Genomic DNA, 15,160 nt, shown 5'->3' on the forward strand with positions numbered 1-15,160 from the left:
TTCCTCATGATCATTGATGCCCCACGAGGTGAGATCTTGCATGGAGCCCCAGACCGAGGGAGTTTGACCGTCATCTTGAACTTCTTCCATTTTCTAATAATTGCGCCAACAGTTGTTGCCTTCTCACCAAGCTGCTTGCTTATTGTCCTGTAGCCCATCCCAGCCTTGTGCAGGTCTACAATTTAATCCCTGATGTCCTTACACACCTCTCTGGTCTTGGCAATTGTGGAGGGGTTGGAGTCTGTCTGTTTTTTTGTGTGTGTGGACAGGTGTCTTTTATACAGGTAACGAGTTCAAACAGGTGCAGTTAATACAGGTAATGAGTGGAGAACAGGAGGGCTTCTTAAAGAAAAACAAACAGGTCTGTGAGAGCCAGAATTGTTACTGGTTGGTAGGTCATCTAATACTTATGTCATGCAATAAAATGCAAATTATTTATTTAAAAATCATACAATGTGATTTTCTGGATTTTTGTTGTATATTCCGTTTCTCACTGTTGAAGTGTACCTATGATAAAAATGACAGACCTCTACATGCTTTGTAAGTAGGAAAACCTGCAAAATCGGCAGTGTATCAAATACTTGTTCTCTCCACTGTACTTCATTGAGACCCGATGTTGTGATTTAAGTGTTGTAAAAAGTGGGGTTAAAAATTTATGAAAATTTAACAAAGCATAGAAATATAACTGATAGAATGAAAAAATAAAACATACAGTGGGGCAAAAAAGTATTTAGTCAGCCACCAATTGTGCAAGTTCTCCCACTTAAAAAGATGAGAGAGGCCTGTAATTTTCATCATATGTACACTTCAACTATGAGAGACAAAATTAGGAAAAAAAATCCAGAAAATCACATTGTAGGATTTAATAAGTATTTGGTCACCTACAAACAAGCAAGATTTCTGGCTCTCACAGACGTGTAACTTCTTCTTTAAGAGGCTCCTCTGTCCTCCTCTCGTTACCTGTATTAATAGCACCTGTTTGAACTTGTTATCAGTATAAAAGACACCTGTCCACAACCTCAAACAGTCACACTCCAAACTCCACTATGGCCAAGACCAAAGAGCTGTCAAAGGACACCAGAAACAAAATTGTAGACCTGCACCAGGCTGGGAAGACTGAATCTGCAATAGGTAAGCAGCTTGGTGTGAAGAAATCAACTGTGGGAGCAATTATAAGAAAATGGAAGACATATAAGACCACTGATAATCTCCTTCGATCCGGGGCTCCACTCAAGATCTCACCCCGTGGGGTCAAAATTATCACAAGAACGGTGAGCAAAAATCCCAGAACCACACGGGGGGACCTAGTGAATGACCTGCAGAGAGCTGGGACCAAAGTAACAAAGGCTACCATCAGTAACACACTATGCCGCCAGGGACTCAAATCCTGCAGTACCAGACATGTCCCCCTGCTTTAGCCAGTACTTATGTACCATCTGTACTTATGTCCCTTATGTCCAGGCCCGTCTGAGGTTTGCTAGAGAGCATTTGGATGGTCCAGAAGAGGATTGGGAGAATGTAATATGGTTAGATTAATCCAAAATAGAACTTTTTGATAAAAACTAAACTTGTCGTGTTTGGAGGAGAAAGAATGCGGAGTATCGAAAGAACACCATACCTACTGTGAAGCATGGGGGTGGAAACATCATGCTTTGGGGCAGTTTTTCTGCAAAGGGACCAGGACGACTGATCCGTGTAAAGCAAAGAATGTATGGGGCCATGTATCGTGAGATTTTGAGTGAAAACCTCCTTCCATCAGCAAGGGCATTGAAATGAAACCTGGATGGGTCTTTCAGCATGACAATGATCCCAAACACACCGCCCAGGCAATGAAGGAGTGGCTTCATAAGAAGCATTTCAAGGTCCTGGAGTGGCCTAGCCAGTCACCAGATCTCAACCCCATAGAAAATCTTTGGAGGGAGTTGAATGTCTGTGTTGCCCAGCGACAGCCTCAAAACATCACTGCTCTATAGGAGATCAGCATGGAGGAATACCTTGTGAAGACTTACAGAAAATGTTTGACCTCTGTCATTGCCAAAAAAGGGTATATAAAAAAGTATTGAGATTAACTTTTGTTATTGACCAAATACTTATTTTCCACCATAATTGACCAATAAATTCATGAAAAATCCTACAATGTGATTTATGGATTGTTTTTTTTCTCATTTTGTCTCTCATAGTTGAAGTGTACCTATGATGAAAATTACAGGCCTCTCACATCTTTTTAAGTGGGAGAACCTGCACAATCGGTGGCTGACTAAATACTTTTTTGCCCCACTGTAAATACAACAAACTAGAATTACAACTGTGAAAAAAACTTCAAAACCAGAACCTAGCAGTATAGGTTTTGAGAAAAATAATAATAATCCTGTCTCCATAAATTCATTTATATTGAAGTGAAATCCAACATTCTCTTCAAAAGTCTCTGTGCTTCCTACTATATTTTGAATATTTGATTAGAACATGTATTGTCAACATACTACTATTACTATGTAGCAAATGTTTTTACAAATCATCTTTTTATCTTAATTAAACTGTATTTATTCTGTTCATAGTGAATTGTCATGGCGTCATCGGATTTTGTCAGAGACATATTAACAAAGTGGGACCTCAGTCAATGGATTAAAAATTTTGAAGGTGAAAATGTTTATTTATTTATACATTGTATATTAAGTTGTATAATAATAGTAGTAGTAGAAGTGTGGTACTAGTAATGTTTTAATATGAATTAATATAATTGTATATTGCATTATTATACATTAGTACTGTAATGATATCAACTCAAGAGTAAGCACAGGTGTATTTGTTAATCTCAATGTTAGTCTTTTTAATATATTTTTCCTGAATTTCAGAGGAAGAAATAGATGAAGAAGGTTTTCTCTTACTCGAAGAGAAAGAATTCATTAACTTGATCCCAAAAATAGGACCACGGACAAAATTTGCTCACAAACACAAACTTCTAAAGGTATAGATAACAAATTATAGGAATTTTAACAAAAGTTTACGGAAAAGACAGTGACCAGGTTTTACGTGTGTATCTGTAAGTGTAGGGTAAATAGTTTGCATTCATTCTTATCTGAGTAAATCCACTGCACCAGCCTATATTTTTCAGCCTACAAATGTCTTAGCATATTACAGGAAACTGTATGTTACAGCAAAAGGTTAGTTTTTCCAACTACAGCCTAAATTAGAATACATTAGATTCAACTAAACATTATTGTACTTCAATTATTCATTGCCTTACAAGTGTCTCGGCATGTCTCGTGTTTTTTAATTGCAGGAACAGAACAAACACAGCAATGTTGATGAGAACTTTGAAGTGGCCACGACGTCAACAGCTTCCATTAACGCAGCCAAGAGTTCCTCAGGAAATGTACTTTTTACCTATAACTATTTACATTAATCCTCACCCCTAAAGGACATATTTTATATTACAAAGCACAATTATTATTTAGATCAACCTACACACCTTTGTATGATCGTAGTTCTCCAAATAGCTATATCACAAAGATACAACAAGTCATGTAAATAACCTCATCTGCAGGATGATTTCTTCTTTGATTGTGGGAAGGCCACATAATACACATTGCAATTTTTTTATATTAATGTTTGTGCATGAAGGCATTTCTATCACCATCTCACATAATAAGGATTACAATTTCAGAAATATTGCAACATCACACAGGACTTAACTGATCACGTTTTATTCCATTAAGAGGATGGATGTTTTTGTTTGTGTTGTAAGTTTTGTAAAATGATGCCTTCACCATGATGATCATTTACTTGTTTCTTCAGAGTATTCCCTCAACCAGTGTGGATAAACTTCTTTCAGGTAAAAAGCACAGTCAATCAATCAAATACATTTCATGAAAACACTTTTAAATCAGCAGTTCTCCAAAACTGCTCATCCAGACACCCAGCCGAAATCCCCAAAGAGCAAGCAACAAAAAGAAATTGATGCACATTTGCTACAGAACACTCCATTGGAGGGTCGGAAACTACACTGAAAAAAATTATAAACGCAACACTTTTGTTTTTGCCCCCATTTATCATGAGCTGAACTCAAAGATCTAAGACTTTCTCTATGTACACAAAAGGCCTATTTCTCTCAAATATTGTTAACAAATCCATCTAAATCTGTGTTAGTGAGCACTTCTCCTTTGCCGAGATAATACATCCACCTCACAGGTGTGGCATATCAAGATGCTGATTAGACAGCATAATTATTGCACAGGTGTGGCTTAGGCTGGCCACAATAAAAGGCCAAAAACAAAATTGTTATAATTTTGTTCAGTGTAGAAAGAAACCTAGAGTGGAGCTAGACTCTTAGGGTTGGCCAGTCCTCTTCTGGCTGTGTTGGTTGAATATTATAAGAGTACATGACCTTGTAGGGACACATTAATATTTCGGGTCACTAAATACAATATTTTAGGTCACTAAATACATGTGAGCTTAAGCAGAATCCAGATCAGCTGCACATCTAGGTGAACAAGGACAGGGACAACCAGGTGGGTTGTGGGCAGTGACAACAGGAATTGTCAGGCAGAAAGTAGATCTGCAGCACAACTAGTAGGACTTTTACAGGGAAAGCTAGGAGTCGTCAGTCTAGGTAGTCCTGAGGCGTGGTCCAAAAGCTCAAGTCCTCCTAAAATTGAACAGGACACCAGAAAAATTAAACGTATAAAAAAATTGAACAGGACACCAAAACTTTGATTTGAAATCATTTTGACTGGAACTCACACAAAGCTATTCTCCAATGGCTAGAGAGGATCTCCAAGAGATTTTCTTAGACAACTGTCAGTATCAGAAATGTCTACTATTACGAACTTATGGCATTGTCCTCAATAACCTTTTGTGAATGCTGTCGTATTGATTTGAGTATTCATATAAAAATGCTTCCAATTGTTTCCAGAGAAAAGGAAACATGAGGTAGCCAATGCAAACATGCCAAGAAAGAAGCAGAAGAGTAGGGATGCATCCATCAATCTACCTCCAATGTTTGGTAGGTAAGAGTTTTTTATATTGACCTCAATGAATGAAATTTTGAGAAAAAATATTTAAATAAAATAAACCATCTGCCAGATACAATACATGGCCAAAGGTATGTGGACACCCCCACTAATCATTGAGTTCAGGTGTTTCAGCCGCACCCATTGATCACAGGTGCATAAAATCCAATGCATGGCCATGAAATCTCCATATACAAACACTGACAGTACAATGGGTCGCACTGAAGAGTTAAGTGACTTTAAATGTCAAAATGTAATAGGATGCCAAAAGTCAATTTGTGAAATTTCTGCCCTACTACATCTGCTCCGGTCAACTGTAAGGGCTATAATTGTGAAGTGGAATCTTCAAGGTGCAACAGCCCAGCAACAGAGGTAGACCACGCAAACACAGAGCGGGGCTGGCGAGTGCTGACACGTAAAAATTGCTTATCATCTGTTGCATCACTCACCACAGAGTTCCAAACTGCCTCTGAGGCAACATCAGCACAAGGACTGTGTGTCAGGCGCTTCATTAATTGGGTTTCCATGGCCAAGCAACTGTATGCAAGCCTCACATCAACATGCGCAATGCCAAGCATTTGCTGGAGTGCTGTAAAGCATACTGCCATTGGATACTGGAGCATGCTTCATCTTCTGCCAGTCTGATGGTCAAATCTGGGTTTGGCAGATCCCCGGAGAATGCCTACCGGAATGCATAGTGCCTAATATACGTTTGGTGGAGGAGGGACAATGATATGGGGCTGTGTTTGGCCTCTTAGTTCGAGTGAAGAGTCATCTTAATGCTACAGGATACAAAGATTATTTTGACATTTGGGTGCTTCCAACTTCGTGGGAACCATTTGGGGAAGGCTCTTTCCTGTTCCAACATGACTGTGCCCCTGTGCAAAAACCAGGGTCTATAAAGACATGGTTCAACAAGGTTTGTCGAGTCCTGACCTCAACACCATTGAACACATTTGGGATGAATTGAAACTGTGATTTCGAGCCAGGCCTTCCCATCCAACATCAGCGCCTAACCTTAGTGCTCTTTTGGCTTAATGGGCACAAATTCCCACAGAAACATTCCAGGGGGGAGAGCAACTGCATATACTATACTTTGTTCAACAGAGTGAAAATTTAAAGACACACAAAGGAACAACCTTGCAAGATTTTAAATCTTTTGACATACAACTCCGGAAAAAATGAAGAGACCACTGCATCTTCTTCTTTCCTTTCCAAAAAAGTAACAGAAGTGATCAATTTGCAGTGGTCTCTTAATTTTAACCCTTCAGTTCCTCACTCAAAACCTTCTTTTTTGATGTTTTTGGAAAGGAAAGAAAAAGGTGCAGTGGTGTCTTCTTTTTTTCTGGTGCTGTATGTGAATGTGCCAATCACCTTTTACTTGTGGCAGATTCACAATTGTGCATTCCTGTAATTTCTGGTCAGAATGTTGATGTACTGTGATCTGCAGCATATTGAAGAATCAATGATAAACCCAACTGTAGGAGCCTAATTTGCTTATGTTCAGTGACAATTATTGAATATTAGGTGTTGCATTTCAGTATTTGAATATTTGTGTTTGATTGTAAACTTACTTTATTTGTGTGTTCGTTTTAGATACATAATTCTCTATATTTACATTGAAATATGTTAAAATTGTGCACAGGCCCTTTAAGAATTTTAAGAGATGCGGTGGTTCATCCTTTAGGAAATAGAGTGGAGTCGCACAGTTTTCTTCGCATCCGTGATATTAAGGATTTTTGATTATATTTGTTTATTTTCTTTTACTGGTTTTATTTAATAACGAGTCTGGATTAAAGGAAGATTTTACTTGAAGAAAACTGTGTTTGTGAATTGTTTTCTATTGGACACGGAATGAGTTTATTGAAAAGCTTGCGATGCGCATTCACCAACCATATGTACAGTGGACATAAAATGTCTAAACAGCCACATCCCCAGTTACAAGAAGGTGTGCACACTTATGCAACCAGGTTTTTTATTTTAATTTTCTCCCCCTCAAAGATTTCAGTTTGTTTTTCCATTGAATTGTTCACGTTATGGGTCACATTAAATGTGTAAAAAGTTCTGACATGATTTATCTTTGTCTCATTCTTTTACATCACAAGAACCTGGCATTTTAACAGGGATGTATAGACTTTTATATCCACTGTAGGATGAGCCATAGCAAACATGCTCTCATACACCCTTTACAGCTTATCTGCCAAGAATCAATATTGATTGGTAGAGAAGGCGATTAGTTCCTGGTGCAAGTAGAATTGATCATTTGGGTTGTGTTGAGGGAAGTTCCACCTCTCTAAACACTAGAACCGCCAAATGCCTACGCCAAGTGGTGTTTGAGAGTGTAATTAAAATAAAACTGCAATTTCGAAGGTACTTTGTATTGGCATCCAAATGGAAACCAGGCGCTAATCACCCCTCACTGAATGACGTCAATGGATGAATGCGCGATACTCCCAGATGAATGATCAGAGCCTTGGTTGAATGAACATACAAAGGAAATACAAGATTTCCATTACAATCAAAAAACTTATTTAGGCTATTATTGAAACATAATACAAACAATATACAGTACAGGCCAAAAGATTGGACACACCTTCTCATTCAATGCGTTTCCTTTATTTTCATGACTATTTACATTGTATATTCTCACTGAAGGCATCAAAACTATGAAGGAACACACGTGGAATTATGTACTTTACAAAAAAGTGTGAAATAACTGAAAACATGTCTTATATTCTAGTTTCTTCAAAGTAGCCACCCGTTATTCTGATTACTGCTTTGCACACATGGCATTCTGTTGATGAGCTTCAATTGGTAGTCACCTGAAATGGTTTTCCAACAGTCTTGAAGGAGTTCCCAGAGATGCTTAGCACTTGTTGGCCTTTTTGCCTTCACTCTGCGGTCCAGTTCACCCCAAACCATCTCGAGTGGGTTCAGGTCCGGTGACTGTGGAGGCCAGGTCATCTGGCGCAGCACTCCATCACTCTCCTTCTTGGTCAAATAGACCTAACACAGCCTGGAGGTGTGTTTGGGGTCATTGTCCTGTTGAAAAATAAATGATGGTCCAACTAAACGCATACCGGATGGGGTGGCATGTCACTGCAGGATGCTGTGGTAGCTATGCTGGTTCAATTTTGAATAAATCCCCAACAGTGTCACCAACAAAACACCATCACACCTCCTCCTCCATGCTTCACGGTGGGAACCAGGCATGTAGAATCCATCCATTCACCTTTTCTGCGTTGCACAAAGACACGGCTGGAACCAAAGATCTCAAATTTGGACTCATCAGACCAAAGCACAGATTTCCACTGGTCTAATGTCCATTCCTTGTGTGAATCTCTTCTGCTTGTTGCCTCTTCTTAAGCAACGGTTTCCTAGCAGCTACTTGATCATGAAGGTCTGATTCACGCAGTCTCCTTTTAACAGTTGTTCTAGAGATGTGTCTGCTGCTAGAACTCTGTGTGGCATTCAGCTGGTCTCTAATCTGAGCTGCAGTTAACCCGCGGTTTCTGAGGTTGGTGACACGAATTAACTTATCCTCAGCAGCAGAGGTGACTCTTGGTCTTCCTTTCCTGGGTGGTCCTCATGTGAGCTAGTTTCATTGTAGTGCTTGATGGTTTTTGCGACTGCACTTGGGGACACATTCAAAGTTATTGCAAATTTCCGGACTGACTGGCCTTCATTTGTTAAAGTAATGATGGCCACTCGTTTCTCTTTTCTTGGCTGATTGGTTCTTGCCATAATATGAATTCTAACAGTTGTCCAATAGGGCTGTCGGCTGTGTATCAACCAGACTTCTACACAACACAACTGATGGTCCCAACTGATGGAAAAAATTCCACTAATTAACCCTGACAAGGCACTCCTGTGAAGTGAAAACCATTTCAGGTGACTACATCATGAAGCGCATTGAGAGAACACCAAGGGTTTGCAGCTCTATCAAAAAAGCAAAGGGTGGCTACTTTGAGGAATCTAAAATATAAGACATGTTTTCAGTTATTTCACACTTTTTTGTTAAGTACATAATTCCATATGTGTTCATTCATAGTTTTGATGCCTTCAGTGAGAATCTACAATGTAAATAGTCATGAAAATAAAGAAAACACATGAGAAGGTGTGTCCAAACTTTTGGCCTGTACTGTAGGATACTATCACAAGTTACCGTTTTTCAGTAGGAAATTCAGCTTATTGTGTAGGCTATTTCCTCAAATGTAAATTTAAAATGTAAATCTACAAATGTATTATGCTGAATAATTATTCACAAAACGAAATACCAAGGATTTTTTGTCCCAGTCACCAATTACCCATTCAAAAAAGGTATTACACCTTATTGATTTTATATTAGGAGAGAAAGAGGAACTAAATCGAACACACATCCTGTCATTTCTTTCAGAATTTTCTCTGCTTATTTTACTGAAGATTAATATTGCACAAATGTATTAGGCTGAATAAATATTCACTAAATGAAATACCATCGATATTCTTTACCCCTGGAGTTAAAATTAACTTGATAGCCCCACTACAACCCCCAGGTGAGACCTGCAAAGACGGGCCATTCACATAGCCTATTCATTTTGAACCTTGTCTTTTTTTAATAACTCCTCTCGGTTTTTTGATTACTTATTCATGTCACCTACAGTGGATATAAAAAGTCTACACACCACTGTTAATAGACTCCTACCCAAAAAGACTGAGTGCTGTAATAAAATCAAAAGGTACTTCAACAAATTATTAATTTAAGGGTGTACACACTTAGGCAACCAGGATATTGTGAGTTTTTTATTTTCCCCCTCAAAGATTTAAGTTTGTTTTTCAATAACATTTTTCACGTTCTAGGTCACATTAAAGGTGGAAAAGTTCTGACATTTATTTATTTTTATCTCATTCTACATCACAAGAACCTGGCATTTTAACAGGGGTGTGTAGACTTTTTATATCCACTGTATAGACAAATTTTATATATGCCAGTATTCTAAGGCAGGGGTTCTTAAACTGTTTCACTTGCAACCCCCAAAACAAATGTTTAAAACATTGCAATCCATGCACACACATGCGCACACAACATAAGACCTCAAACTACACAACACAAATGTAGACACATTCAGTATATCATATTAAAATAACTCATGAAATAATCCTTATTAACTATTAGCCAGTATATGAATTACCTTCTCTCAGGTCTCTCAGGTATTGTTTATTAATTGATAAGTGAAGTCTAAGCAACTTACTCATTTAATGGGATGGGTGGGCCTTTTTGTAGTACAACAGCTGCATCCTGGGTTTGAGTGCCAAAATGGCAACTTGGAGATCATCCTCCACATTAAGACATGATGTGTATTTGTTTTAAATACATTTCATTGTGGAAAATGTTGCCTCAAGTTGGTTGGTTGATTCCAAAAGGAATCAGTACATCCATTGTTGCTTTGGTTTGGATAGTCATGGGTTTTTCTCTGTAACTGAAATCCAGATTACTGCAAGTGTCACTATGGCAAACATTTCCTTTAAGGTCCAATCACTGGACAGCTCCATCAGTGCGTCCTCCAGGTCAGATGACAGGTAATCCTCAGTTGCCCGTGAACAGTCATCATATGCAGTCATATCGTTGTGGATTTATCTCATTTGGGAAGTACTTCATCAAGGGAAGTGCATAAGTCCAGAATGGTTTTTGAAACCCTAACCCTTCGATATGTGAAGTGATAATTTCCGTCATGTTATTGAAATCCATTTCATTGCCCTACACAAATTCCTCCAGCTTAGGAAACATTATGATATTGCTGCCTTTAGTTCGCACAGCTCATCCAACCTTTTTGTGAATGCATCGATTTTATCAGATAAACAACCATAGGCCTATATTTGTACTTTTGCCTTGGATTGAGTATTTAAGTACATTAGGTTTATCAAAAATACGCAAGATTTACCATCCACTTGGAGTTGGTACCCAGCTAATTTAGGAAAATGCGCACCTCATCACGCTGCTCAAACTGGTGGATGAGAACTTTCCCACGTAAAAGCCACATGATCGCAGTATGGACCAGCAGGGCTTCATGTTCCGTGCCCATCTCTTGACCGAGGGGTGCAAACAGCCTGGTGTTCCTAGGATGTGATTTAATGGAGTTTACTATTTTAATAGTACATAGCTCTGCCTACTTTCGGCTGAAAAAACTTGTGGATTTATCAACATGAAAGGGATGCTTGGTCTGCAAATGTCTTTTCAGTTTCACTGACTTTCGTGTGCAAGAACCTCTGAGCAAAGAACTTATTTGAGGATGATGCACATCGTTAGCCCCATTAGAACCCCCGGGAGAGACCTGCAAAGACATGCCGTTCACATAGACTATTCGTTTTGGAACTTGTCTTTTTCTAATTACTCTTCTCAGTTTTTGCCGGACCGCGTAAGCTGACTGACTGACTGACTACCCCTTGTCAAATAGTGTAGTGGTTAGAGAAGCGGACCTGCACACAATAGGGCCCACATTAGGATTTCATCACTGTCAAAATACATAATGTATTAGGATTTGTTCGGGATATGTTTTTTTTGCTGGCTACAACCTTCAGTAGCTACGTTATAGTAAGCCTAAAATAGCCTAAAAACCGGTTGGGCAATAAAAGAGTAGGGGTTTCCACGAATTTCTCTCATAATTTAACTTGATTAAAAAGTCAGTTATCGTCACGTTTATTGATAGTTATTGTATCAATGTCAATCACAAATTAAAGAAAAAGGTACGTTGTTGTGCCATGAATTGCAATAGCGTTGGCAGTGTAAAGTTCTGTCTCGCTAGCAATTGCTCAATTATTATGACGATTCCAAACAATACGTTAGTAAATACTAGTAAGCATATTACTGGCTAATAAGCTGTTAAAATGACCAGTGGCAAAAGGCATACAGTTCTATTTGTGGTGGAGGTAAACTTAATAAGAAACGTTTATCACTTCAACACAATGCTTAATGGTGTCTAGTGACTGGCTAATTGTAGGGGACAACAGGGTGATTTGAGCCTGTGGGGAAGTGGAGCCACCCCTTTTTTCTAGGAAAGCATAGACAAAAATGGCTATGTGACCTCACATTTTTTGAAGTCCATCCATCCATCATCTTCTGCTTATCCGGGGCCGGGTCGCTGGGGCAGCGGTCTAAGCAGGGATGCCCAGACTTCCCTCTCCCCAGACACTTCCTCCAGTCCCTCCATAGTCCCTCCAGCGTGTCCTAGGTCTTCCCCGGGTCTCCTCCCGGTGGGACGGGACCGGAACACCTTCCCAGGAAGGCGTTCCGGAGGCATCCAAAACAGATGCCCAAGCCACCTCAGCTGACCCCTCTCGATGTGGAGGAGCAGCGGCTCTACTCTGAGCTCCTCCCGTGTGACCAAGCTTCTCACCCTATCTCTAAGGGATCGCCCAGCCACCCTGCGGAGAAAGCTCATTTCGGCCGCCTGTATCCGGGATCTTTTGACCCAAAGCTCATGACCATAGGTGAGAGTAGGAACGTAGATTGACCTCTGAGCCCTCATCCTCTGCTTCCTCAATGGAAGACGTGACGGCAGGATTGAGGAGATCCTCGAAGTACTTCCACCGCCCGATGACATCCCCAGTTGAGGTCAACAGCTGCCCACCTCTACTGTAAACAGCGTTGGTAGGGCACTGTTTCCCTCTCCTGAGGCGCCGGATGGTTTGCAAGAATCTCTTCGAGGCCAGCCGATAGTCCTTCTCCATGGCCTCACCGAACTCCTCCCAGGCCAGAGTTTTTGCCTCCACAACCACCCGGGCTGCAGTCCGATTGGCCTGTCGGTACCCGTCAGCTGCCTCAGAAGTCCCACAAGACAACCAGGCCTGATAGGACTCCTTCTTCAGCTTGACAGCATCCCTTACTTCCGGTGTCCACCACCGGGTTCGGGGATTGCCGCCTCGACCTTACAACCTTACGGCCACAGCTTCGAGCGGCCACTTCGACAATGGCGGTGGAAAACATGGTCCACTCGGACTCAATATCTCCAGCCTCCCTCGGGATCCAGTCGAAACTCTGCCGGAGGTGGGAGATAAAGATCTCTCAGACAGGAGACTCGGCCAGACGTTCCCAGCAGACCCTTACAGTACACTTGGGCCTGCCAAGTCTGTCCAGCTTCCTCCCCCGCCATCGGATCCAACTCACCACCAGGTGGTGATCAGTTGACAGCTCCGCCCCTCTCTTCACCCGAGTGTCCATGACATACGGCCGCAGGTCAGATGAAACGACAACAAAGTCGATCATCGACCTGCGGCCTAGGGTGTCTTGGTGCCACGTGCACTGATGGACACCCTTATGCTTGAACATGGTGTACGTTATGGACAAACTGTGACTAGCACAGAAGTCCAATAACTGAACACCGCTCGGGTTCAGATCAGGGGGGCCGTTCCTCCCAATCACGCCCCTCCAGGTGTCACTGTCGTTGCCCATGTGGGCGTTGAAGTCCCCAAGTAGAACGATAGAGTCCCCAGTCGGAGCACTTTCCAGCACCCCTCCCAGAGACTCCAAGAAGGTCGGGTACTCTGCACTGCCGTTCGGCCCGTAGGCACAAACAACAGTGAGAGACCTATCCCCGACCCGTAGGCGCAGGGAAACGACCCTCTCGTTCACCGGGGTAAACTCCAACACATGGCGGCAGAGCTGGGGAGCTATAAGCAAACCCACACCAGCCCGCCGCCTCTCACCATGGGCAACTCCAGAGTGGTGAAGAGTCCATCCTCTCTCAAGGAGTGTGGTTCCAGTGCCCAAGCCGTGCGTAGAGGTGATCCCGACTACCTCTAGTCGGAACCTCTCAACCTCACGCACAATCTCAGGCTCCTTCCCCGCCAGAGAGGTGACGTTCCACGTCCCTAGAGCTAGTTTCCGTGTCCAGGGATCGGGTTGTCTAGGCCTGTCGCCAGATCCTCTCCGCACCGGCCCCTTATGGTCCCTCCCGTGGGTGGTGAGCCCACGGGAAGGCGGCCCCATGTTGCTCGTTCGGGCTAAGCCCGGCCGGGCCCCATGGGGAAAGGCCCAGGCGCTCGCGAACGAGCCCCATCCCCGGGCCTGGCTCCAGGGTGGGGCCCCGGCTGCACCATACCGGGCGACGTCACAGAACACTAAATGTTTTTCATCATTAAGGGGGTTTTGAACCGCTCTTAGTCTGACCCGTCGCCTAGGACCTGTTTGCCTTGGGAGACCCTACCAGGGGCATATCGCCCCAGACAACATAGCTCCTAGGGGTCACTCGGGTACTCAAACCCCTCCACCACGTTAAGGTGGCAGTTCAAGAAGGGGGAAAGATTACAAAAACAAAGCCGCCATTGATTTGTAGAAAGAAACTCAGTGCATGTTTATATACAGATCTCTGTACAGAAAGTATAACAACAGTTAAAAATATACTAGTATGTTATTTACACTGACCACTATATGGGAATAAGATAAAGCTTAGTCTATATACCATGTAGTCAAGTCTTTGAAAGAAGAATAAGGCAAATAAAATCAAAGTAAAATCAAATTTTTTGAAGTCATCCACCTTATTCTCCCTGTGATGGAAAGAGGTACATGGAATGAGTGGTAAGCACATTTAAGTTCAAAAAACAGTTTTTTGCCATTCCAAGTGATTTTGTTTATGTTCAAGGAGTCCTGATTCTTGTGTCTGAACAATTACAGACAAGTTTGAAAAAATCTGTTAGTGCTTTAGGAAGTTACAACGTGAGGCTATGCTGTTAACAAGAGACCACTTTTGACTATTACTTTAGCTCTAAACTGCTGGATTATACAAGTTAAAAAATGGTGTTGACAGGATAATTTGAGCCAACAGGGTTGAGTCCTGATTGCTCATCAGCAGTACCAGCCCCAGAGGAGCCACCTGCTACTTTGCCTGAACCATGAATCCTGAACACTTGTCCATAAGTAATGCTACTGGTTCTCCTACCAATTTGGTATGTGTGTCCCCAGGAAATATACTTCTCTTCCCTAAAGCCAGAGCAACTAAACCTAGAATGAAAAAGAAAAAAAATATCTTGACCAACACACAAGAAAAGCTAGAGCTGGAGAAAATGCACAATGACAGAGAAAAGAAAAAGACTGAAAAAATAGAAGAATGCCCTGAAAGCCAGAATAAAACAATTGTCTACAATGGCTCAGAATAAAGTGACATGAACATTTCGCT

The 15,160-nt window shown here is 41.5% G+C and overlaps 2 protein-coding genes across 4 annotated transcripts in view; both read left to right on the plus strand.

The window, feature by feature from the left end:
* LOC117595221 (nuclear GTPase SLIP-GC-like) overlaps positions 1-15,160 on the plus strand; it is a 772,829-nt gene that overhangs the window by 568,860 nt on the left and 188,809 nt on the right. The gene's annotated exons all lie outside the window — the stretch shown is intronic.
* Positions 1-15,160, plus strand: part of LOC117595163 (nuclear GTPase SLIP-GC-like) — a 54,460-nt gene that overhangs the window by 4,418 nt on the left and 34,882 nt on the right. Inside the window, exons 1-6 of one of the 3 annotated variants that reach the window (XM_034294992.1) lie at positions 2,021-2,044; positions 2,556-2,637; positions 2,853-2,965; positions 3,281-3,373; positions 3,796-3,832; positions 4,913-5,002. In XM_034294992.1, the coding sequence (XP_034150883.1) occupies positions 2,565-2,637; positions 2,853-2,965; positions 3,281-3,373; positions 3,796-3,832; positions 4,913-5,002 (406 nt within the window). In that variant the 5' untranslated portion in view covers positions 2,021-2,044; positions 2,556-2,564. Of the gene's footprint in view, positions 1-2,020; positions 2,045-2,555; positions 2,638-2,852; positions 2,966-3,280; positions 3,374-3,795; positions 3,833-4,912; positions 5,007-15,160 lie in introns of those variants that run through there. The other 2 variants (XM_034294991.1, XM_034294993.1) reach the window with 2 other exon arrangements.

This window comes from Esox lucius, chromosome 11, assembly GCF_011004845.1.
Source record: "Esox lucius isolate fEsoLuc1 chromosome 11, fEsoLuc1.pri, whole genome shotgun sequence".
Classification (NCBI taxonomy): Eukaryota; Metazoa; Chordata; class Actinopteri; order Esociformes; family Esocidae; genus Esox; species Esox lucius.